At 32.2% G+C, this 26,463-nt stretch overlaps 2 protein-coding genes across 6 annotated transcripts in view; one reads left to right on the top strand and one right to left on the bottom strand.

Annotated features, from left to right (window-relative positions):
- On the top strand, nucleotides 1-26,440 carry primpol (primase and polymerase (DNA-directed)). Of its 3 annotated transcripts, none has more exons than XM_041035472.1 (14): nucleotides 1-117; nucleotides 1,377-1,735; nucleotides 1,828-1,922; nucleotides 2,039-2,177; nucleotides 3,081-3,228; nucleotides 3,325-3,409; nucleotides 3,497-3,642; nucleotides 3,812-3,974; nucleotides 4,059-4,156; nucleotides 4,305-4,391; nucleotides 4,594-4,702; nucleotides 4,784-4,860; nucleotides 23,332-23,378; nucleotides 23,514-26,440. In XM_041035472.1, the coding sequence occupies exons 2-14, from the start codon at nucleotides 1,562-1,564 to the stop codon at nucleotides 23,760-23,762; spliced, it is 1,617 nt and encodes a 538-aa protein (XP_040891406.1). In that variant the 5' UTR covers nucleotides 1-117; nucleotides 1,377-1,561; the 3' UTR covers nucleotides 23,763-26,440. The 3 variants fall into 3 exon arrangements, with proteins under 3 accessions (XP_040891406.1, XP_040891408.1, XP_040891407.1); XM_041035474.1 differs by having other exon boundaries at nucleotides 3,500-3,642; XM_041035473.1 differs by having other exon boundaries at nucleotides 2-127.
- acsl1a (acyl-CoA synthetase long chain family member 1a) overlaps nucleotides 24,302-26,463 on the bottom strand; it is a 25,067-nt gene continuing 22,905 nt past the window's right edge. The window contains exons 19-21 of one of the 3 annotated variants that reach the window (XM_041035470.1): nucleotides 26,243-26,344; nucleotides 26,092-26,163; nucleotides 24,302-25,671 (exon numbers count right to left, since the gene is read on the bottom strand). In XM_041035470.1, coding sequence (XP_040891404.1) covers nucleotides 25,531-25,671; nucleotides 26,092-26,163; nucleotides 26,243-26,344 — 315 coding nt within the window. In that variant the 3' untranslated portion in view covers nucleotides 24,302-25,530. The remainder of the gene's footprint in view (nucleotides 25,672-26,091; nucleotides 26,164-26,242; nucleotides 26,345-26,463) is intronic. The other 2 variants (XM_041035471.1, XM_041035469.1) reach the window with 2 other exon arrangements.

Genomic DNA, 26,463 nt, shown 5'->3' on the forward strand with positions numbered 1-26,463 from the left:
GGAAAGTGGACGCAGTGGTCGAAACTTGTGTGTTTATGTTTCTGTTTCTACTGTTTTGTATAAACGTAGCGGTAACGAAACTTACTGGACAGTTTTATCACTGAAACTCAGCCAGTGGTGAGTTATGGTCAGTTTACTCCACATGACACCACGTTAAAGTTCATGTTCACTCTGACACTCCGGCACTGTTAGTCCACGGAGCAGAATTTAAGTAGCACGCTGTAAAAGTCATGCACTGACAGTGTCACTCAAATAACAGTATGCAGTCAGGAAAATGTACTTGCTTTGCTTTTTTTTTTTTTTTTTTTTACGTGAGAACAAGTAAATGCAAATCCTGTGGACAAAACAAGCCTTTCTTTAAATACTAATGCACCGTTACTTCTTCTTTCACGAAGCTAAAAACAGAAATAAAGTGTTAAAGTTTGGGCGTCGCTCTACTTCTGAAACACACAGGTCTCAAATGTCTCATTAGAACATGTAAGGCAGGTCAATAGCTACCATTATGAATTTTCTGCTAATGACAGATGCAGAGCTGTTACATTTTCTGACTCTTCAAACCTTGTGGTGACATTCAACAGCCATGAGTTGCTATGAGTAACTGACTAAGTACCTGAAAATGAAGCTAATGAATGCCCTAAAAAAAAGCAGGGAATGCAATTAGAAAGATGGCAGCTTGACATTTCCACTGAAATGAAACGTCTGAAATGTCACTAAGTAAATGGCAGTTAAGGGGAACTCGAAGTCAAGACAAAATCTGGAACACTGAGACAAGTTTGAAATAAAACTGCACAGCTGCTGGGAAGAAAGCTGAAAAGCGAAACCCCTGTATGACTGGAGAGAACCTGCAGTCAGGTTTAGCAGACACAGGAGTGGTTGTGCACCCCTCCACTGTGCAGAGCTGATGCACAAATATGATCTACATGGAAGAGTCATCAGAAAATAAATCTCACCTTAAATCTAACCTTGAAAGTATGCGTCTAGATCTTATACAACTTAGCCTAAAAATATCTAATAAAGTTCATGACATAAAAAGTAACTGTGCATTAATATTTGAAGAATAGAAGAATAATTTTTTACTTCTTTTTGCTTCTTTTCACTTCAAATCAGCAGTAAGTTACTGATACTTTAACTTCTTCTAGCACTAAGCAAAAACAGTAGAATTGCAATACAGATATACTCCGTTATATATAAAAGTTCTACATACAAAATCTTACTTTGACATAAAAGTATGGGAGAATGAGCAGAGAAATGTACTTATGTATCAGGAGTGAAAGTATTCATTATGCAGTTTGTGGAGTGTTATGCTGACTCTAAGATCAGTTAGGGCCGACTAAATAACAGATACAGCTCTCTGTATAATAAAGGTTTTTTTTCAGGATGAAGAATGAGAGGAGCACCAGGGTTCAAACATCTGTTCTGCTGAAGTGTCCTTGAACAACCTTCTGAATTCCCTCCAGCTCCAGAGCACTGTAACTCACTCTGGAGGTGGACAAATGATGAACAAGTTGCCCTGTACGTGCAGTAAAGGTTCCCTTATAAGTGGTTAAAGAATCACTTGAAGATGAGTAAGTGGGGAGAACGACTGAAGAAGGTTGAGCAGCTTGCTCAGTCATTCCAGCACCATCCTCTGGCCACACGCTACAAACCTCGACTGTGGCCGTGCCAGCCTTCCTCCGTCTGGAAGCTCTTCCCTCGTCAAAGTCTGGCTATCAGCTTTGCTCAGGGCTGCAAAGAGGTAAGACAAGACTTTTCTAATGCTGGATTATCTCAGATTTTTCGTCCTTGGTGTATGATCATAGTCTTACATTTGTACCTTGTTATCTTTAGGCTGTACACGTTTTTGCTCTTGAAAAAGAAGAGACAACTCTCGGTCAAAGGATCTTCCTGGTTACCAGTTACAGTGAGCTGTGGCATTATTACAGGTAAATATTAGTTCTGCACTGCAGAATGAGGTGCATCTTCTTTCATATATTGTAGGAAAAAAAATCTATAAAGTGCATTAATGACCATTTGTCTCCACGTTTTTTTTTTTTTTCAGGACTTTCACTAAGTCCCTGATGCACTGCTATGAGGTGATTCCAGAGGGTGCTGTTTGTAAACTTTACTTTGACTTGGAGTTCCACAAGCCCTCAAACAAGGGAGCTGATGGGAAAACTATGGTGTCTTCTCTTATAAAGGCAAAGTACATTTTTATGTCTTCATTCACAATTTATATATATGTTTTTTTTTTCAAAGCATAAAAGTTTTGTCTAAATATATGGTATTAATTAAGTTTTCTAGTCACATTTTAATGGGCGGGAATGTCATTTTCTTGCAGTATGTACAGTATTTTTTTTCTTCGCTTAAATGAGCGAATAGGAAAGAAAGTGAAGGCCTAAAACAACTTCTGGAGACTAGAATCTGTCATATATATGAGTGAAACATCTGGATAGATTCATGAGTGGTTTAATTTGGTACTTTCTTACCTTAAAGATGCAGGACATAGGGTATATTTACTAGAGATAGGCCGATTTTTTCAGGGCCGATACCGATTATTAGTAGTCAAGGAGGCTGATAACCAATATTTGGAGCCAATATTCATTTGCAGTAAAAGTACAAATATTAGCGTCAAAATGTTGAATAATACAAACTCAAACACTTAACTTCGTTTAAATGCCTTTAAGCATGTTTATTAAACAGCTTTTCAGATTTGCAACACGTTTTTTTTTTATTTTAGACAATAGACATCTTTGTTTTAAAATTCTAACAAAAAGTGCAGGGAGTTCCCAAGGTCAGCAACATCTCTTATAAAGTTAACTGAAAAGTTCAATAAATAAGTAGCTTCCTGAAGTTTTATAAAGTAAATAAAACAAAGTTAAATTAAATTTGCACAGAAATGTCTCTCTCACATCAAATCATTAGTAGTCCCAGTTGAGCAGCAGCAGATTGTGGTGCTTCTCTTGCTCTCATAAATTGCAGAGCCCACTAGGTCCACCCTCTGTCAGGGTTTTGCTTTTATACACTTCCTCCTGCTCAGGCCGATATGCGTCAAAATTGGTCTATCTCTAATATTTACCTGTCTATCTTTTGTTTGTTGACAGTATGTCTGTGACAAACTGATGGAAGTTTATGGGATTGAATGCTCTGCAAAAAATGTCCTCAATCTCGACTCTAGCACAGAGGAGAAGTTCAGTCAACATCTCATCTTCAATCTTCAAAAGGCAGCTTTCAAAGACAACATACATGTTGGTATGTTTAATACTGTATGGAGACAACTAAGACATCTCATTTTTTTAACATGTAGCTTATTTATATATTCTGTTTGATTTTTTTTTTCTTTTTTAGGTAGGTTTATCCATGCAGTACTTCAACCAATCCTGAGCAACAGTGGAAGTTTCCTTGAAGCTGTGGCAGAAAACAGTGAAACATGGTTTGTTTTTCTGGGCTGTGCAAACATGTTTTAATTTCTGTGCTATCATCACTATGTTTAACTTGTATCTCAATGAAATATTGACAGCAGGACACATGTTGCTGTTCCTGAGGGGAGGGCAACAAAAGCAGGTGAAAGCCCACAGACCAAGAGGCCTAAGCAGGAGGAGACTGACCTCGGCTTCCTCAAGGTGAAAAACAAGGATGGACAAGACTGTCTCCTTGTTGATCTTGGTAAGAAAAAACACGTTTTAGTTTGCCCTTTTTTTTAACTCTGACATGAGACACATGCACTTACTAGGGTTAAATACTTACCTTGTTTATTCATCACCCATTTTACCCATCGTTCTTTGTAAACCTTGTATGTATGTACATATGCATTTTAATTGCGGCTACAATGTAGGTGTCTACACCAAGAACAGAAATTTTCGTCTTTACAAGTCATCAAAAGTGGGGAGGAATGCTCCATTCACTGTGGCAGACAACAACCAGTTTATTGCCAAACCTGAGAAGGGGATTTCTGTGGATGAAAGCATATTCTTGGCGTCCTTGGTCTGTAACGTGAGGTACAGTGGGCACTCTCACTGACTTTTCTGTCTGATGTAAATATTACCGTTAAAACATTAGAGCTTATTTTTGTGTCTCATCAGTTTCACAGGTCAGAGTATTCTTTCATGGGACGTCCCGGAAACAAAGGAATCCAAGACCTGCAGACCTCATCACCAGCCGGGATCTGACACAGATCCAGGTATCACTGAGGCTTTTTCCTCTATGCTGTGCATATACACATAAAGTATTATATAATCTATATATTAATATAATCAATATTTTATCTTGATGTCTTTAAACATAAATAGTTTAATTTTTGTAACTTTTTCTCACCCATCTTTTTGCAGGCTCACTTTCTGGCAGCTTGACGTCCCCTCATCAAGAAGTGGACAACTTTGTGCTAACGGTGGTTAGAAAGGAAGGAATACAAGGAGGTAAGTGTTTGGACTGATACAGGATGTGCTTTTGCAAAAGATGTGCCATTTTCAAAACATGGGACCCAGGGCTACAACTAATCATCATTTTCATTATCGATTAAAGCACTGATTATTTTCTGAATTAGAAAACATCTATCTTTGTGTATGTTTTAACGGCATTCACAATATCTGTCATGTCTCTTCATGTTTCCTTCAACAGGCATCAGGCGATGGAGCTACTTTGTCTCAGAACAACTTCTTGTCTACGACATTGCCAGATACCGCTGGTGTGAAAATGTGCAAAAGTTCCATAAAAGCAACAACATTATGTACGTACAGTGCGTTTCATGTCCTGTAAACTGTTTTTTGATCGTGCTCCACCCGTCTCATTTGACCTCCTCCTCCTGCAGGATTGTTGTGGATCTCAAAGAGGAAGTCTGGTACCAGAAGTGTCACGATCCTGACTGCAGGAACTTCAGATCTTCAAGTATGTTATGACCATAAAGAGCTGCTATTAGGGATGCACCGATCCACATTTTTTCACTTCCAATCCGATCCCGATACCTGAATTTGGATATCTGCTGATACCGACACTATTCCGATACCAGAGCACTGTTTGCTTTAATATTATTATTATCATTATTGTTAATTTTACATGATGCTGTAATAAATCTTCTCCACAGGCAAGTATGATAAGTACGAATGTATGCATGTATGTCCCAAAAGGCAACTTGAGGTTAGTATAAGGTCAGAAATGAAAGTCAGAAAAACAGGAAATCCTGTTGACAGTCAATATTTATAACCTTCTTTTAGACCACCCCTCTCCAAATAAAATAGAAATAAAAAGGGCTACTTGATCTGATCAGCACAAATTAAGTATACTGGCTCTTACCGCGGTCAAGCCAGCCGTCTCTCCTTTTTGCGAAGTCAAGCCAGCCGCTCCGACATTTCAAATGCTCCAGTGCTACAGACTTTCCGGTAAATAGACGGATGCTGTTGAGAAAGTCAGCGCTAGGATGCTACAGCGTGGACCGACACCGGGTTTTCAAAATAAAATGTGGGTTATTGAACGTGACAGTGCGATCCTGTACTGCTTTTGAAACATTATGTCAAATGACCTAGAGGCTATTGAAAAAAATTGATGAGGTATATCAAAAATTGATGATCAGGAGTGTTAAAAAGTAATACTATACTATACAATACACTTACTATACTATGACCATTTTTATGACATTTTGAGGCTAAAAAAAAAGTGATTTTTTTTGGCAGATTTTGACGCCTTACTATACTAGGACCATTTTTACGACATTTTGAGGCCGTTTTAAAAGATTACTTTTTTTGGCTGATTTTGATGCCTTACTATACTATGACGTTTTTTATGACATTTTGAGGTCAAAAAAAATTTTGACTTTTTTTTGGCCGATTTTGACGCCTTACGGCCGTATATCATTTTTTATGACATTTTGAGGTAAAAATTTTTTTGACTTTCTTTGGCCGATTTTGACGCCTTACTATACTATGACGTTTTTTATGACATTTTGAGGTCAAAAAAAAAATTGACTTTTTTTAGTCGATTTTGACGCCTTACTATACTTTGACGTTTTTTATGACATTTTGAGGTCAAAAAATTTTTTGACTTTTTTTGGCCGATTTTGACGCCTTACTATACTATGATGTTTTTTATGACATTTTATGACATTTTGAGGTAAAAAAAAATGTTGACTTTTTTTGGCCTAAAAAAAAAAAAGCCTTACTATACTATGACGTTTTTTATGACATTTTGAGGTCAAAAAAAATTTTGACTTTTTTTGGCCGAAAAAAAAGCCTTACTATACTATGACGTTTTTTATGACATTTTGAGGTCAAAAAAAATTTTGACTTTTTTTGGCCGAAAAAAACGCCTTACTATACTATGACGTTTTTTATGACATTTTGAGGTAAAACATTTTTATGACTTTTTTTTTAGCCGATTTTGACGCCTTACTATACTATGACGTTTTTTATGACATTTTGAGGTCAAAAAAATGTTTGACTTTTTTTGGCCGATTTTGACGCCTTACTATACTATGACGTTTTTTATGACATTTTGAGGTCAAAAAAAATTTGGACTTTTTTTGGCCGATTTTGACGCCTTACTATACTATGACGTTTTATATGACATTTTGAGGTCAAAAAAAAATTTGACTTTTTTTAGCCGATTTTGACGCCTTACTATACTATGACGTTTTTTATGACATTTTGAGGTCAAAAAAAAATTTGACTTTTTTTAGTCGATTTTGACGCCTTACTATACTATGACGTTTTTTATGACATTTTGAGGTAAAAAAAATGTTTGACTTTTTTTGGCCGATTTTGACGCCTTACTATACTATGACGTTTTTTATGACATTTTGAGGTCAAAAAAAATTTGGACTTTTTTTGGCCGATTTTGACGCCTTACTATACTACGACGTTTTATATGACATTTTGAGGTCAAAAAAAAATTTGACTTTTTTTAGCCGATTTTGACGCCTTACTATACTATGACGTTTTTTATGACATTTTGAGGTCAAAAAAAATTTGGACTTTTTTTGGCCGATTTTGACGCCTTACTATACTATGACGTTTTATATGACATTTTGAGGTCAAAAATTTTTATGACTTTTTTTTAGCCGATTTTGACGCCTTACTATACTATGACGTTTTTTATGACATTTTGAGGTCAAAAAAATTTTTATGACTTTTTTTTAGCCGATTTTGACGCCTTACTATACTATGACGTTTTTTATGACATTTTGAGGTCAAAAATTTTTATGACTTTTTTTGGCTGATTTTGACGCCTTACTATACTATGACGTTTTTTATGACATTTTGAGGTCCAAAAAAATTTTGACTTTTTTTGGCCGATTTTGACGCCTTACTATACTATGACGTTTTTTATGACATTTTGAGGTCCAAAAAAATTTTGACTTTTTTTGGCCGAAAAAAACGCCTTACTATACTATGACGTTTTTTATGACATTTTGAGGTCCAAAAAAATTTTTGACTTTTTTTAGCCGATTTTGACGCCTTACTATACTATGACGTTTTTTATGACATTTTGAGGTCAAAAAAATTATTTGACTTTTTTTTTGACTTTTTTTGGCCGAAAAAAACGCCTTACTATACTATGATGTTTTTTATGACATTTTATGACATTTTGAGGTCAAAAAAATTTTTTGACTTTTTTTGGCCGAAAAAAACGCCTTACTATACTATGACGTTTTATATGACATTTTGAGGTCAAAAAATTTTTGACTTTTTTTGGCCGATTTTGACGCCTTACTTACTATACTATGACGTTTTATATGACATTTTGAGGTCAAAAAAGTTTTTGACTTTTTTTGGCCGAAAAAAACGCCTTACTATAGTATGACGTTTTTTATGACATTTTGAGGTCAAAAAAAATTTTGACTTTTTTTGGCCGATTTTGACGCCTTACTATACTATGACGTTTTTTATGACATTTTGAGGTCAAAAAAAATTTTGACTTTTTTTGGCCGATTTTGACGCCTTACTATACTATGACGTTTTTTATGACATTTTGAGGTCAAAAAAAATTTTGACTTTTTTTGGCCGAAAAAAACGCCTTACTATACTATGACGTTTTTTATGACATTTTGAGGTCAAAAAAATTTTTGACTTCTTTTGGCCGAAAAAAACGCCTTACTATACTATGATGTTTTTCATGACATTTTATGACATTTTGAGGTAAAAAAAATTTTTATGACTTTTTTTGGCCGAAAAAAACGCCTTACTATACTATGACGTTTTTTATGACATTTTGAGGTCAAAAATTTTTATGACTTTTTTTAGCTGATTTTGACGCCTTACTATACTTTGACGTTTTTTTATGACATTTTATGACATTTTGAGGTCAAAACATTTTTTGACTTTTTTTGGCCGATTTTGACGCCTTACTATACTATGACGTTTTTTTATGACATTTTGAGGTCAAAAAAATTTTTGACTTTTTTTGGCCGATAAAAACGCCTTACTATACTATGACGTTTTTTATGACATTTTGAGGTCAAAAAATTTTTTGACTCTTTTTAGCCGATTTTGACGCCTTACTATACTATGACGTTTTTTATGACATTTTGAGGTCAAAAAAATTTTTGACTTTTTTTGGCCGAAAAAAACGCCTTACTATACTATGATGTTTTTTATGACATTTTATGACATTTTGAGGTCAAAAAATTTTTTGACTTTTTTTGGCCGAAAAAAACGCCTTACTATACTATGATGATTTTTATGACATTTTATGACATTTTGAGGTCAAAAAAATTTTTGACTTTTTTTGGCCGAAAAAAACGCCTTACTATACTATGACGTTTTTTATGACATTTTGAGGTCAAAAACTTTTATGACTTTTTTTAGCCGATTTTGACGCCTTACTATACTATGACGTTTTTTATGACATTTTGAGGTTAAAAAAATTTTGACTTTTTTTAGCCGGTTTTGACGCCTTACTATACTTTGACGTTTTTTATGACATTTTATGACATTTTGAGGTCCAAAAAAATTTTGACTTTTTTTGGCCGATTTTGACGCCTTACTATACTATGACGTTTTTTATGACATTTTGAGGTCAAAAAAAATTTTGACTTTTTTTGGCCGAAAAAAACGCCTTACTATACTATGACGTTTTTTATGACATTTTGAGGTCAAAAAAATTTTTGACTTTTTTTGGCCGAAAAAAACGCCTTACTATACTATGATGTTTTTTATGACATTTTATGACATTTTGAGGTCAAAAAAAATTTTGACTTTTTTTGGCCGAAAAAAACGCCTTACTATACTATGACGTTTTTTATGACATTTTGAGGTCAAAAATTTTTATGACTTTTTTTAGCCGATTTTGACGCCTTACTATACTTTGACGTTTTTTTATGACATTTTATGACATTTTGAGGTCAAAAAAATTTTTGACTTTTTTTGGCCGATTTTGACGCCTTACTATACTATGACGTTTTTTATGACATTTTGAGGTCCAAAAAAATTGTGACTTTTTTTGGCCGATTTTGACGCCTTACTATACTATGACATTTTATAAGACATTTTGAGGTCAAAAAAAATTTTGATTTTTTTTGGCCGAAAAAAACGCCTTACTATACTATGACGTTTTTTATGACATTTTGAGGTTCAAAAAAATTTTGACTTTTTTTGGCCGATTTTGACGCCTTACTATACTATGACGTTTTTTATGACATTTTGAGGTCAAAAAAATTTTTGATTTTTTTTGGCCGAAAAAAACGCCTTACTATACTATGACGTTTTTTATGACATTTTGAGGTCAAAAAAATTTTTGACTTTTGTTGGCCGATTTTGACGCCTTACTATACTATGACGTTTTTTATGACATTTTGAGGTCAAAAAATTTTTTGACTTTTTTTGGCCGATTTTGACGCCTTACTATACTATGACGTTTTTTATGACATTTTGAGGTCAAAAAATTTTTTGACTTTTTTTGGCCGATTTTGACGCCTTACTATACTATGACGTTTTTTATGACATTTTGAGGTCAAAAAAAATTTTGACTTTTTTTGGCCGAAAAAAACGCCTTACTATACTATGACGTTTTTTATGACATTTTGAGGTCAAAAAATTTTTTGACTTTTTTTGGCCGATTTTCACGCCTTACTATACTTTGACGTTTTTTATGACATTTTGAGGTCAAAAAAATTTTTGACTTTTTTTGGCCGAAAAAAACGCCTTACTATACTATGACGTTTTTTATGACATTTTGAGGTCAAAAAAATTTTTGACTTTTTTTGGCTGAAAAAAACGCCTTACTATACTATGACGTTTTTATGACATTTTGAGGTCAAAAAATTTTTTGACTTTTTTTGGCCGATTTTGACGCCTTACTATACTATGACGTTTTTTATGACATTTTGAGGTCAAAAAAATGTTTGACTTTTTTTGGCCGATTTTGACACCTTACTATACTATGACGTTTTTTATGACATTTTGAGGTCAAAAATTTTTATGACTTTTTTTGGCCGATTTTGACACCTTACTATACTATGACGTTTTTTAAGACATTTTGAGGTCAAAAAATTTTTTACTTTTTTTGGCCGAAAAAAACGCCTTACTATACTATGACGTTTTTTATGACATTTTGAGGTCAAAAAAAATTATTTACTTTTTTTTAGCCAATTTTGACGCCTTACTATACTATGACGTTTTTTATGACATTTTGAGGTCAAAAAAATTTTGACTTTTTTTTAGCCGATTTTGACGCCTTACTATACTATGACGTTTTTTATGACATTTTGAGGTCAAAAAATTTTTGACTTTTTTTGGCCGAAAAAAACGCCTTACTATACTATGACGTTTTTTATGACATTTTGAGGTCAAAAAAAATTATTTACTTTTTTTTAGCCAATTTTGACGCCTTACTATACTATGACGTTTTTTATGACATTTTGAGGTCAAAAAAATTTTGACTTTTTTTGGCCGAAAAAAACGCCTTACTATACTATGACGTTTTTTATGACATTTTGAGGTCAAAAAAAATTTTGACTTTTTTTGGCCGAAAAAAACGCCTTACTATACTATGACGTTTTTTATGACATTTTGAGGTCAAAAAAATTTTTGACTTTTTTTGGCCGATTTTGACGCCTTACTATACTATGACGTTTTTTATGACATTTTGAGGTCAAAAAAATTTTTGATTTTTTTTGGCCGAAAAAAACGCCTTACTATACTATGACGTTTTTTATGACATTTTGAGGTCAAAAAATTTTTGACTTTTTTTGGCCGATTTTGACGCCTTACTATACTATGACGTTTTTTATGACATTTTGAGGTCAAAAAAATTTTTGACTTTTTTTGGCCGATTTTGACGCCTTACTATACTATGACGTTTTTTATGACATTTTGAGGTCAAAAAAATTTTTGACTTTTTTTGGCCGAAAAAAACGCCTTACTATACTATGACGTTTTTTATGACATTTTGAGGTCAAAAAAAATTTTGACTTTTTTTGGCCGAAAAAAACGCCTTACTATACTATGACGTTTTTTATGACATTTTGAGGTCAAAAAAATTTTTGACTTTTTTTGGCCGATTTTCACGCCTTACTATACTATGACGTTTTTTATGACATTTTGAGGTCAAAAAAAATGTTGACTTTTTTTGGCCGAAAAAAACGCCTTACTATACTATGACGTTTTTTATGACATTTTGAGGTCAAAAAAATGTTTGACTTTTTTTGGCTGAAAAAAACGCCTTACTATATTATGACGTTTTTATGACATTTTGAGGTCAAAAAATTTTTTGACTTTTTTTGGCCGATTTTGACGCCTTACTATACTATGACGTTTTTTATGACATTTTGAGGTCAAAAAAATTTTTGACTTTTTTTGGCCGATTTTGACACCTTACTATACTATGACGTTTTTTATGACATTTTGAGGTCAAAAATTTTTATGACTTTTTTTGGCCGATTTTGACACCTTACTATACTATGACGTTTTTTATGACATTTTGAGGTCAAAAAAAATTTTGACTTTTTTTTAGCCGATTTTGACGCCTTACTATACTATGACGTTTTTTATGACATTTTGAGGTCAAAAAATTTTTTGACTTTTTTGGCCGAAAAAAACGCCTTACTATACTATGACGTTTTTTATGACATTTTGAGGTCAAAAATTTTTATGACTTTTTTTGGCCGAAAAAAACGCCTTACTATACTATGACGTTTTTTATGACATTTTGAGGTCAAAAAATTTTTTGACTTTTTTTAGCCGATTTTGACGCCTTACTATACTATGACGTTTTTTATGACATTTTGAGGTCAAAAAAATTTTTGACTTTTTTTGGCCGATTTTGACGCCTTACTATACTATGACGATTTTTATGACATTTTGAGGTCAAAAATTTTTATGACTTTTTTTGGCCGATTTTGACGCCTTACTATACTATGATGTTTTTTATGACATTTTGAGGTCAAAAATTTTTTGACTTTTTTTGGCCGATTTTGACGCCTTACTATACTATGACGTTTTTTATGACATTTTGAGGTCAAAAAAAATTTTGACTTTTTTTTAGCCGATTTTGAGGCCTTACTATACTATGACGTTTTTTATGACATTTTGAGGTCAAAAATTTTTATGACTTTTTTTGGCCGATTTTGACGCCTTACTATACTATGACGTTTTTTATGACATTTTGAGGTCAAAAAAATTTTTGACTTTTTTTGGCCGATTTTGACGCCTTACTATACTATGACGTTTTTTAATGACATTTTGAGGTCATAAAAATTTGTGACTTTTTTTGGCCGAAAAAAACGCCTTACTATACTATGACGTTTTTTATGACATTTTGAGGTCCAAAAAAATTTTGACTTTTTTTGGCCGATTTTGACGCCTTACTATACTATGAGGTTTTTTATGACATTTTGAGGTCAAAAAAATTTTTGACTTTTTTTGGCCGATTTTGACGCCTTACTATACTATGACGTTTTTTATGACATTTTGAGGTCCAAAAAAATTTTGACTTTTTTTGGCCGATTTTGAGGCCTTACTATACTATGACATTTTATAAGACATTTTGAGGTCAAAAAAAATTTTGATTTTTTTTGGCCGAAAAAAACGCCTTACTATACTATGACGTTTTTTATGACATTTTGAGGTCCAAAAAAATTTTGACTTTTTTTGGCCGATTTTGACGCCTTACTATACTATGACGTTTTTTATGACATTTTGAGGTCAAAAAAATTTTTGATTTTTTTTGGCCGAAAAAAACGCCTTACTATACTATGACGTTTTTTGACATTTTGAGGTCAAAAAAATTTTTGACTTTTGTTGGCCGATTTTGACGCCTTACTATACTATGACGTTTTTTATGACATTTTGAGGTCAAAAAAAATTTTGACTTTTTTTGGCCGATTTTGACGCCTTACTATACTATGACGTTTTTTATGACATTTTGAGGTCAAAAAATTTTTTGACTTTTTTTGGCCGATTTTGACGCCTTACTATACTATGACGTTTTTTATGACATTTTGAGGTCAAAAAAAATTTTGACTTTTTTTGGCCGAAAAAAACGCCTTACTATACTATGACGTTTTTTATGACATTTTGAGGTCAAAAAAATTTTTGACTTTTTTTGGCCGATTTTGACACCTTACTATACTTTGACGTTTTTTATGACATTTTGAGGTCAAAAAAAATTTTGACTTTTTTTGGCCGAAAAAAACGCCTTACTATACTATGACGTTTTTTATGACATTTTGAGGTCAAAAAATTTTTTGACTTTTTTTGGCTGAAAAAAACGCCTTACTATACTATGACGTTTTTATGACATTTTGAGGTCAAAACATTTTTTGACTTTTTTTGGCCGATTTTGACGCCTTACTATACTATGACGTTTTTTATGACATTTTGAGGTCAAAAAATTTTTTGACTTTTTTTGGCCGATTTTGACACCTTACTATACTATGACGTTTTTTATGACATTTTGAGGTCAAAAATTTTTATGACTTTTTTTGGCCGATTTTGACACCTTACTATACTATGACGTTTTTTATGACATTTTGAGGTCAAAAAAAATTTTGACTTTTTTTTAGCCGATTTTGACGCCTTACTATACTATGACATTTTTTATGACATTTTGAGGTCAAAAAAAATTTTGACTTTTTTTGGCCGAAAAAACGCCTTACTATACTATGACGTTTTTATGACATTTTGAGGTCAAAAAATCTTTTTGACATTTTTTGGCCGATTTTCACGCCTTACTATACTATGACGTTTTTTATGACATTTTGAGGTCAAAAAAAATTTTGACTTTTTTTGGCCGATTTTGACGCCTTACTATACTATGACGTTTTTTATGACATTTTGAGGTCAAAAAAATTTTTGACTTTTTTTGGCTGAAAAAAACGCCTTACTATACTATGACGTTTTTTATGACATTTTGAGGTCAAAAAATTTTTTGACTTTTTTTGGCCGATTTTGACGCCTTACTATACTATGACATTTTTTATGACATTTTGAGGTCAAAAAAATTTTTGACTTTTTTTGGCCGATTTTGACACCTTACTATACTATGACGTTTTTTATGACATTTTGAGGTCAAAAAATTTTATGACTTTTTTTGGCCGATTTTGACACCTTACTATACTATGACGTTTTTTATGACATTTTGAGGTAAAAAAAAATTGTGACTTTTTTTTAGCCGATTTTGACGCCTTACTATACTATGACGTTTTTTATGACATTTTGAGGTCAAAAAAATTTTTGACTTTTTTGGCCGAAAAAAACGCCTTACTATACTATGACGTTTTTTATGACATTTTGAGGTCAAAAATTTTTATGACTTTTTTTGGCCGAAAAAAACGCCTTACTATACTATGACGTTTTTTATGACATTTTGAGGTCAAAACAATTTTTGACTTTTTTTGGCCGAAAAAAACGCCTTACTATACTTTGACGTTTTTTATGACATTTTGAGGTCAAAAAATTTTTTGACTTTTTTTGGCCGATTTTGACGCCTTACTATACTATGACGTTTTTTATGACATTTTGAGGTCAAAAAATTTTTTGACTTTTTTTGGCCGAAAAAAACGCCTTACTATACTATGACGTTTTTTATGACATTTTGAGGTCCAAAAAAATTTTGACTTTTTTTTGGCCGATTTTGACGCCTTACTATACGATGACGTTTTTTATGACATTTTGAGGTCAAAAAAAATTTTGATTTTTTTTGGCCGAAAAAAACGCCTTACTATACTATGACGTTTTTTATGACATTTTGAGGTCAAAAAAATTTTTGACTTTTTTTGGCCGAAAAAAACTCCTTACTATACTATGACGGTTTTTATGACATTTTGAGGTCAAAAAAAATTATTTACTTTTTTTTAGCCAATTTTGACGCCTTACTATACAATGACGTTTTTTATGACATTTTGAGGTCAAAAAAATTTTTGACTTTTTTTGGCCGAAAAAAACGCCTTACTATACTATGACGTTTTTTATGACATTTTGAGGTCAAAAAATTTTTTGACTTTTTTTGGCCGATTTTGACGCCTTACTATACTATGACGTTTTTTATGACATTTTGAGGTCAAAAAATTTTTTGACTTTTTTTGGCCGAAAAAAACGCCTTACTATACTATGACGTTTTTTATGACATTTTGAGGTCAAAAAAATTTTTTACTTTTTTTGGCCGAAAAAAACGCCTTACTATACTATGACGGTTTTTATGACATTTTGAGGTCAATAAAAATTATTTAGTTTTTTTTAGCCGATTTTGACGCCTTACTATACTATGATGTTTTTTATGACATTTTGAGGTCAAAAATTTTTATGACTTTTTTTGGCCGATTTTGACGCCTTACTATACTATGTTTTTTATGACATTTTGAGGTCAAAAAATTTTTGACTTTTTTTGGCCGATTTTGACGCCTTACTATACTATGACGTTTTTTATGACATTTTGAGGTCAAAAAAAATTTTGACTTTTTTTTAGCCGATTTTGAGGCCTTACTATACTATGACGTTTTTTATGACATTTTGAGGTCAAAAATTTTTATGACTTTTTTTGGCCGATTTTGACGCCTTACTATACTATGACGTTTTTTATGACATTTTGAGGTCAAAAAAATTTTTGACTTTTTTTGGCCGATTTTGACGCCTTACTATACTATGACGTTTTTTATGACATTTTGAGGTCAAAAAAATTTTGACTTTTTTTGGCCGATTTTGACGCCTTACTATACTATGACGTTTTTTATGACATTTTGAGGTCATAAAAATTTGTGACTTTTTTTGGCCGAAAAAAACGCCTTACTATACTATGACGTTTTTTATGACATTTTGAGGTCAAAAATTTTTATGACTTTTTTTGGCCGATTTTGACGCCTTACTATACTATGACGTTTTTTATGACATTTTGAGGTCAAAAAATTTTTTGACTTTTTTTGGCCGATTTTGACGCCTTACTATACTATGACGTTTTTTATGACATTTTGAGGTCCAAAAAAATTTTGACTTTTTTTGGCCGAAAAAAACGCCTTACTATACTATGACGTTTTTTATGACATTTTGAGGTCCAAAAAAATTTTGACTTTTTTTGGCCGATTTTGACGCCTTACTATACTATGAGGTTTTTTATGACATTTTGAGGTCAAAAAATTTTTTGACTTTTTTTGGCCGATTTTGACGCCTTACTATACTATGACGTTTTTTATGACATTTTGAGGTCCAAAAAAATTGTGACTTTTTTTGGCCGATTTTGACGCCTTACTATACTATGACATTTTATAAGACATTTTGAGGTCAAAAAAAATTTTGATTTTTTTTGGCCGAAAAAAACGCCTTACTATACTATGACGTTTTTTATGACATTTTGAGGTTCAAAAAAATTTTGACTTTTTTTGGCCGATTTTGACGCCTTACTATACTATGACGTTTTTTATGACATTTTGAGGTCAAAAAAATTTTTGATTTTTTTTGGCCGAAAAAAACGCCTTACTATACTATGACGTTTTTTATGACATTTTGAGGTCAAAAAAATTTTTGACTTTTGTTGGCCGATTTTGACGCCTTACTATACTATGACGTTTTTTATGACATTTTGAGGTCAAAAAATTTTTTGACTTTTTTGGCCCAAAAAAACGCCTTACTATACTATGACGTTTTTTATGACATTTTGAGGTCAAAAATTTTTATGACTTTTTTTGGCCGAAAAAAACGCCTTACTATACTATGACGTTTTTTATGACATTTTGAGGTCAAAAAAATTTTTGACTTTTTTTGGCCGAAAAAAAGGCCTTACTATACTATGACGTTTTTTATGACATTTTGAGGTCAAAAAAATTTTTGACATTTTTTGGCCGATTTTGACGCCTTACTATACTATGACGTTTTTTATGACATTTTGAGGTCAAAAAAAATTTTGACTTTTTTTGGCCGAAAAAAACGCCTTACTATACTATGACGTTTTTATGACATTTTGAGGTCAAAAAATTTTTTGACATTTTTTGGCCGATTTTCACGCCTTACTATACTATGACGTTTTTTATGACATTTTGAGGTCAAAAAAATTTTTGACTTTTTTTGGCCGATTTTGACACCTTACTATACTATGACGTTTTTTATGACATTTTGAGGTCAAAAAATTTTATGACTTTTTTTGGCCGATTTTGACACCTTACTATACTATGACGTTTTTTATGACATTTTGAGGTAAAAAAAAATTGTGACTTTTTTTTAGCCGATTTTGACGCCTTACTATACTATGACGTTTTTTATGACATTTTGAGGTTCAAAAAAATTTTGACTTTTTTTGGCCGATTTTGACGCCTTACTATACTATGACGTTTTTTATGACATTTTGAGGTCAAAAAAATTTTTGATTTTTTTTGGCCGAAAAAAACGCCTTACTATACTATGACGTTTTTTATGACATTTTGAGGTCAAAAAAATTTTTGACTTTTGTTGGCCGATTTTGACGCCTTACTATACTATGACGTTTTTTATGACATTTTGAGGTCAAAAATTTTTATGACTTTTTTTGGCCGAAAAAAACGCCTTACTATACTATGACGTTTTTTATGACATTTTGAGGTCAAAAAAATTTTTGACTTTTTTTGGCCGAAAAAAAGGCCTTACTATACTATGACGTTTTTTATGACATTTTGAGGTCAAAAAAATTTTTGACATTTTTTGGCCGATTTTGACGCCTTACTATACTATGACGTTTTTTATGACATTTTGAGGTCAAAAAAAATTTTGACTTTTTTTGGCCGAAAAAAACGCCTTACTATACTATGACGTTTTTATGACATTTTGAGGTCAAAAAATTTTTTGACATTTTTTGGCCGATTTTCACGCCTTACTATACTATGACGTTTTTTATGACATTTTGAGGTCAAAAAAATTTTTGACTTTTTTTGGCCGATTTTGACACCTTACTATACTATGACGTTTTTTATGACATTTTGAGGTCAAAAAAATTTTTGACTTTTTTTGGCCGAAAAAAACGCCTTACTATACTATGACGTTTTTTATGACATTTTGAGGTCAAAAAAATTTTTGACTTTTTTTGGCCGATTTTGACGCCTTACTATACTATGACGTTTTTTATGACATTTTGAGGTCAAAAAAATTTTTTACTTTTTTTGGCCGAAAAAAACGCCTTACTATACTATGACGGTTTTTATGACATTTTGAGGTCAATAAAAATTATTTACTTTTTTTTAGCCAATTTTGACGCCTTACTATAATATGACGTTTTTTATGACATTTTGAGGTCAAAAAAATTTTGACTTTTTTTGGCCGATTTTGACGCCTTACTATACTATGAGGTTTTTTATGACATTTTGAGGTCAAAAATTTTTATGACTTTTTTTGGCCGATTTTTACACCTTACTATACTATGACGTTTTTTATGACATTTTGAGGTCAAAAAAATTTTTGACTTTTTTTGGCCGAAAAAAACGCCTTACTATACTATGACGTTTTTTATGACATTTTGAGGTCAAAAAAAATTATTTACTTTTTTTTAGCCAATTTTGACGCCTTACTATACTATGACGTTTTTTATGACATTTTGAGGTCAAAAAAATTTTTGACTTTTTTTGGCCGAAAAAAACGCCTTACTATACTATGACGGTTTTTATGACATTTTGAGGTCAATAAAAATTATTTACTTTTTTTTAGCCAATTTTGACGCCTTACTATAATATGACGTTTTTTATGACATTTTGAGGTCAAAAAAATTTTGACTTTTTTTGGCCGATTTTGACGCCTTACTATACTATGACGTTTTTTATGACATTTTGAGGTCAAAAATTTTTATGACTTTTTTTGGCCGATTTTTACACCTTACTATACTATGACGTTTTTTATGACATTTTGAGGTCAAAAAAATTTTTGACTTTTTTTGGCCGAAAAAAACGCCTTACTATACTATGACGTTTTTTATGACATTTTGAGGTCAAAAAAAATTATTTACTTTTTTTTAGCCGATTTTGACGCCTTACTATACTATGACGTTTTTTATGACATTTTGAGGTCAAAAAAATTTTGACTTTTTTTGGCCGAAAAAAACGCCTTACTATACTATGACGTTTTTTATGACATTTTGAGGTCAAAAAAAATTTTGACTTTTTTTGGCCGAAAAAAACGCCTTACTATACTATGACGTTTTTTATGACATTTTGAGGTCAAAAAAATTTTTGACTTTTTTTGGCCGATTTTGACGCCTTACTATACTATGACGTTTTTTATGACATTTTGAGGTCAAAAAAATTTTTGACTTTTTTTGGCCGAAAAAAACGCCTTACTATACTATGACGGTTTTTATGACATTTTGAGGTCAATAAAAATTATTTACTTTTTTTTAGCCAATTTTGACGCCTTACTATAATATGACGTTTTTTATGACATTTTGAGGTCAAAAAAATTTTGACTTTTTTTGGCCGATTTTGACGCCTTACTATACTATGACGTTTTTTATGACATTTTGAGGTCAAAAAATTTTTTGACTTTTTTTGGCCGATTTTGACGCCTTACTATACTATGACGTTTTTTATGACATTTTGAGGTCAAAAAATTTTTTGACTTTTTTTGGCCGATTTTGACGCCTTACTATACTATGACGTTTTTTATGACATTTTGAGGTCAAAAAAATTTTTGACTTTTTTTGGCCGAAAAAAACGCCTTACTATACTATGACGTTTTTTATGACATTTTGAGGTCAAAAAATTTTTTGACTTTTTTTGGCCGATTTTCACGCCTTACTATACTTTGACGTTTTTTATGACATTTTGAGGTCAAAAAAAATTTGGACTTTTTTTGGCCGAAAAAAACGCCTTACTATACTATGACGTTTTTTATGACATTTTGAGGTCAAAAAAATTTTTGACTTTTTTTGGCTGAAAAAAACGCCTTACTATACTATGACGTTTTTATGACATTTTGAGGTCAAAAAATTTTTTGACTTTTTTTGGCCGATTTTGACGCCTTACTATACTATGACGTTTTTTATGACATTTTGAGGTCAAAAAAATTTTTGACTTTTTTTGGCCGATTTTGACACCTTACTATACTATGACGTTTTTTATGACATTTTGAGGTCAAAAATTTTTATGACTTTTTTTGGCCGATTTTGACACCTTACTATACTATGACGTTTTTTATGACATTTTGAGGTCAAAAAAAATTTTGACTTTTTTTTAGCCGATTTTGACGCCTTACTATACTATGACGTTTTTTATGACATTTTGAGGTCAAAAAATTTTTTACTTTTTTTGGCCGAAAAAAACGCCTTACTATACTATGACGTTTTTTATGACATTTTGAGGTCAAAAAAAATTATTTACTTTTTTTTAGCCAATTTTGACGCCTTACTATACTATGACGTTTTTTATGACATTTTGAGGTCAAAAAAATTTTGACTTTTTTTTAGCCGATTTTGACGCCTTACTATACTATGACGTTTTTTATGACATTTTGAGGTCAAAAAATTTTTTACTTTTTTTGGCCGAAAAAAACGCCTTACTATACTATGACGTTTTTTATGACATTTTGAGGTCAAAAAAAATTATTTACTTTTTTTTAGCCAATTTTGACGCCTTACTATACTATGACGTTTTTTATGACATTTTGAGGTCAAAAAAATTTTGACTTTTTTTGGCCGAAAAAAACGCCTTACTATACTATGACGTTTTTTATGACATTTTGAGGTCAAAAAAAATTTTGACTTTTTTTGGCCGAAAAAAACGCCTTACTATACTATGACGTTTTTTATGACATTTTGAGGTCAAAAAAATTTTTGACTTTTTTTGGCCGATTTTGACGCCTTACTATACTATGACGTTTTTTATGACATTTTGAGGTCAAAAAAATTTTTGACTTTTTTTGGCCGAAAAAAACGCCTTACTATACTATGACGGTTTTTATGACATTTTGAGGTCAATAAAAATTATTTACTTTTTTTTAGCCAATTTTGACGCCTTACTATAATATGACGTTTTTTATGACATTTTGAGGTCAAAAAAATTTTGACTTTTTTTGGCCGATTTTGACGCCTTACTATACTATGACGTTTTTTATGACATTTTGAGGTCAAAAAAAATTTTGACTTTTTTTTAGCCGATTTTGACGCCTTACTATACTATGACGTTTTTTATGACATTTTGAGGTCAAAAAATTTTTTGACTTTTTTGGCCGAAAAAAACGCCTTACTATACTATGACGTTTTTTATGACATTTTGAGGTCAAAAATTTTTGACTTTTTTTGGCCGAAAAAAACGCCTTACTATACTATGACGTTTTTTATGACATTTTGAGGTCAAAAAAATGTTTGACATTTTTTGGCCGATTTTGACGCCTTACTATACTATGACATTTTTTATGACATTTTGAGGTCAAAAAAATTTTTGACTTTTTTTTGGCCGAAAAAAAACGCCTTACTATACTATGACGTTTTTTATGACATTTTGAGGTCAAAAAAATTTTTGACTTTTTTTGGCCGATTTTGACGCCTTACTATACTATGACGTTTTTTATGACATTTTATGACATTTTGAGGTCCAAAAAAATTATTTACTTTTTTTTAGCCAATTTTGACGCCTTACTATACTATGACGTTTTTTATGACATTTTGAGGTGAAAAAAAATTTTGATTTTTTTTGGCCGAAAAAAACGCCTTACTATACTATGACGTTTTTTATGACATTTTGAGGTCAAAAATTTTTTTGACTTTTTTTAGCCGATTTTGACGCCTTACTATACTATGACGTTTTTTATGACATTTTGAGGTCAAAAAAATTTTTGACTTTTTTTGGCCGAAAAAAACGCCTTACTATACTATGACGTTTTTTATGACATTTTGAGGTCAAAAAAAATGTTGACTTTTTTTTTAGCCGATTTTGACGCCTTACTATACTATGATGTTTTTTATGACATTTTATGACATTTTGAGGTCCAAAAAAATTTTGGCCAATTTTGACGCCCTACTATACTATGACGTTTTTTGTGACATTTTGAGGTCAAAAAAATTTTGACTTTTTTTGGCCGATTTTGACGCCTTACTATACTATGACGTTTTTTATGACATTTTGAGGTCAAAAAAAATTTTGACTTTTTTTGGCCGATTTTGACGCCTTACTATACTATGACGTTTTTTATGACATTTTGAGGTCAAAAAAATTATTTACTTTTTTTAGCCGATTTTGACGCCTTACTATACTATGACGTTTTTTATGACATTTTGAGGTAAAAAAAAATTGTGACTTTTTTTGGCCGATTTTGACGCCTTACTATACTATGATGTTTTTTATGACATTTTATGACATTTTGAGGTCCAAAAAAATTTTGACTTTTTTTGGCCGATTTTGACGCCTTACTATACTATGACGTTTTTTATGACATTTTGAGGTCAAAAAAATTTTTTGACTTTTTTTGGCCGAAAAAAACGCCTTACTATACTATGACGTTTTTTATGACATTTTGAGGTCAAAAAATTTTTGACTTTTTTTGGCCGAAAAAAAACGCCTTACTATACTATGATGTTTTTTGGCATATTTTTAGGCCGTATTAAAGTATAACTTTTTTTGGCCGATTTTGAAGCGTTACTATATTATGACCATTTTTATCACATTTTGAGGCCATACTAAAGTATGACTTTTGGCATTGAGGAGGTGACAGGGAATCACTTGTGGAGTAATTTCAGCAGACAACATTAAAGTACAGACATGGTTCATGGATCGGAAATCTTCGCAGGTTGGAACGGAAATTTCCGTTGCCTGAATTATGTTGGTATCGGAACCCCATACCAATACTGGATCGGATCGGCCCCATCCCTAGCTGCTATAGACTTTTTCTATTTGAAATAACTCAAAGGGACATGAGCTGTCTTTGAGGTCATGAATTGCATAATTGCAGTAATTCAACCTGTATGAGATGAACTTTCCTCCTGTTACAGGCTACCCACTGCCACAGGAGATCTGCGTCAGCTACATCATGACACTGGTTTGTTTGCATTACTTTAACTTGCATCATGAGTTACTAAGCTAAATTTTGCCAGAAAATCGTGCCTGCTGAAGACATGGTGTTTTTCACAATATGTAGCAGCAACTTGTCATCGTGTCTTGTGTGCTCTGACAGGATGAGGAGGACCAGGCTTACTTAATGGACGATGCTGGCAACATTGAACCCAGCCAGGCACCAAACCAGGCCCCAAACCAGGCCCCACAGAGCACAGTGTCTCCAAAAGAAGAATCTGTTGGTGTCTGGGAAGACGGACAGGACGATGATCAGGACTATTTACAGAGCCTGGATGACTTCGAACAAACCAGTGGGGAGATCTCTGATCAGCTTCTGCTCAGTTGTGTGTCAGAGTTTGATTCGCAGTAGAAGGTAATATTATCTTGCACTGGCTGTACATAATCAAATATGCTTTTCCTCCTTTTAAGCGTTTATAAGCAGCAGGTTTTTAGCACTATGTATTTTTAAGCAGATATAAATGTTTATGTATTTCTCAACCACTGTTACTCGTCCTGTAGGCACCCATAAGTGAAGGCTGCTGTATTAACAGATAGATAACAAACAATATAGTAAAACACAGTTGTAAAAATATAAAATGTGTCTTCATAGGAGAAGTTTTGTTGACAAATACTGCACATTAGTGCACATTCGTAAACACTTAAAATGTCCTTGTAGCCACTTAGAACTAAATTACAGTGAGTTATAAAGCATTTATTAAATGTTTATACACTGTTTTTAGATGACAAATTGGGGTAAATACCAACATTTATATATAATAATGCACTTTATTGACAATAATAACAAATATAGGTTTCTAGCTACCAAAACATTGCACTTTTAGGGATCTATCAAAAATATATTTTGCATTATAAAAAAAACAAACTATACGCTACAGTTTTGGAAGAAAGTATTTATTTGGTACAGTTGACAAATATAGATACTGTACTTGTAACTCCAGCACATAACTGCACTGTTGCCCTTTTCGTATCACAGGAGTCTCTAACAAAAACAATAACAATATGGCTTGAACTGTCAAGGAGTCACTGACACGATTAGATGTGCATAATAATGATCACAATTCAGCAAAAACATCCGAGTTCACAACAATGCTTTTTGTTAAATAACTGAAATGCTGTTCTGTTTCCCACAAGACTGATGGTTTCGCGGACCATCAGTAAAAAGTTAAGGTGAAATGCTGACAAGGACCTGTAATTAATTTTGAAAAACTGGCTTTGTTAAATGAAACATGATACCAGTGTTACCTAATCTTTCCCCTCAATACTTTGTGTATCGTACAGTTTATAGAATGCACCTTTTATCCTGCAGCTCGTGGCACTGAAATTTGAAAGGACATCTGAGAAAAGGAACTGCATGTACAGTATTATAACATTCAGTATTTTCCATGCAGTGTTAAAAGAAAACAAAAACAACCAAAAAAATAAGCAAAAAAGATCCATCAAGCAGCATGATTCCCAGTAGGCTATTAGCTAAATTGTGCACTAGAACAGGTTAATCAGTCCTTTAGCCTGAAGCACTGAGAAACATGGGAATGCAGGGAATTAACAATACGGAGTGTCAGGCATAATACTCTGCTTACAAATTTTCAGCAAATACACTATTTACAGGTTTAATGATTACATTAAATATCAGCTTAAATAGATAACCAAAACATTAAATAGTCTGGTATATAAATAGTCAATATTTGTCACCGTTGTAAAAGTATATTTATAGGATTTTATTTTTTCAGACTCCCAAGAATTAAACCTGACTGAAATGTTTGCAGAGGTTGGACTTTTCTGACCATGGAGTACTCAGACTTGGTAGTTAAGGCATGAGAAAGTCACATTTCCGCTTTGTCTTTTTCAACCTTTACTCTTTTATAAATTAAACCAGTAACACAGTGACATGTTCTGGGATAATTCGAACTAATTAGCCAGTGATACCGGGGAAAATTCAGTCGTAAAGTCACTAACTGAACATCAAAGTGAGATTCATTATCCAGTTTGTTTAAAAGCAGTCCTCTGCAAAAATTGTCACTGACAGAAAAATCAAGGGAACTCCCCATCACTGGACTATTTGGTTATGGCTGTGTGCTCCAAATGATTGTCACCTCCCTACATTACTCCTTGATCCCAGTTTACATCTTAATTTTGGCATAAAGTTCATCAATCTGCTCTCTGAAGCAGCTCCGAAGCTCAGCCCTCTTGGCCTTCAGGGTGGGTGTAAGGAGGCCGTTCTGGACAGAAAACATCTCAGTGTGTAACGCAATATCTCTCACCTGCAGAGGAAAAACAGACCGAAAGAAGGATGAAAAACAAAAAGTGAAAATGCATATATTAAAATAGTGCTGCAACTAATGATTATTTTTTCATCATCAGTGAATTCTTTACAAAGTGGCGAACTAGCTCTCAAGAACCCAATGATTTCCAGTTTGTTATCAAATTAATAAGATGTAACTATGACATGTCTGCTAGAAAATACCTTTAACAACTAATTAATCATCAAATAAGTTGGCAGTTTATTTGGACAGACTGCTTGATCAACTGATCATTTCTGTAATTTGAAGATGAGAAATAAAGAATTATTGTATCAAATACATAGGTGCTTTTAAAGACACTGCTGTTCCCAGACCAAAATCAGGAATGAAAAAAGCAGAACTTGGTGGTATTTTGATCAAGTCAAACATGGCAGCAGTCACCTGTTCAAAAGACTTAAGTCCTGCTTCTTTGCCCAACCTCAGGATGTCCTCCAGAATGGCGTTCTTCACCTCCTAAAGACAGTCAGAAACATATTAGGCATCCGTAGAGAGGTTGCTGTTTGTTTGGACTGCTGACGGTAATAAGTCTGACCTTGCTCTTGCACAGTTCAGAGTAGGATCCTTCAAACCCTTTCTTCTTGGCCCATATAGGTAAAAAGTCTGGATCGGTCACCACTATCCCCACCAGGCAGGCCTTTAAAAATACAACACAGGTAACGTGACAGTCAACTATCAAACAAGTATTAGTGTAGAACAAAAAAACAAAAACAAAACAAAACAAAACAAAACAGTGGTTTAGTTTCTTCAAAACAA

The sequence above is a fragment of the Toxotes jaculatrix genome, chromosome 4 (genome assembly GCF_017976425.1).
Source record: "Toxotes jaculatrix isolate fToxJac2 chromosome 4, fToxJac2.pri, whole genome shotgun sequence".
NCBI classification, from domain to species: domain Eukaryota; kingdom Metazoa; phylum Chordata; class Actinopteri; family Toxotidae; genus Toxotes; species Toxotes jaculatrix.

What these genes read in the sequence shown, in the direction of transcription:
- primpol (XM_041035472.1), top strand. Translation starts at nt 1,562, where the DNA reads ATGAGTAAGTGGGGAGAACGACTGAAGAAGGTTGAGCAGCTTGCTCAG. An exon ending in CATAAAAGCAACAACATTAT is followed by an intron (nt 4,703 to 4,783) that starts GTACGTACAGTG and finishes CTCCTCCTGCAG; the next exon opens with GATTGTTGTGGATCTCAAAG. An exon ending in CAGGAACTTCAGATCTTCAA is followed by an intron (nt 4,861 to 23,331) that starts GTATGTTATGAC and finishes CTCCTGTTACAG; the next exon opens with GCTACCCACTGCCACAGGAG.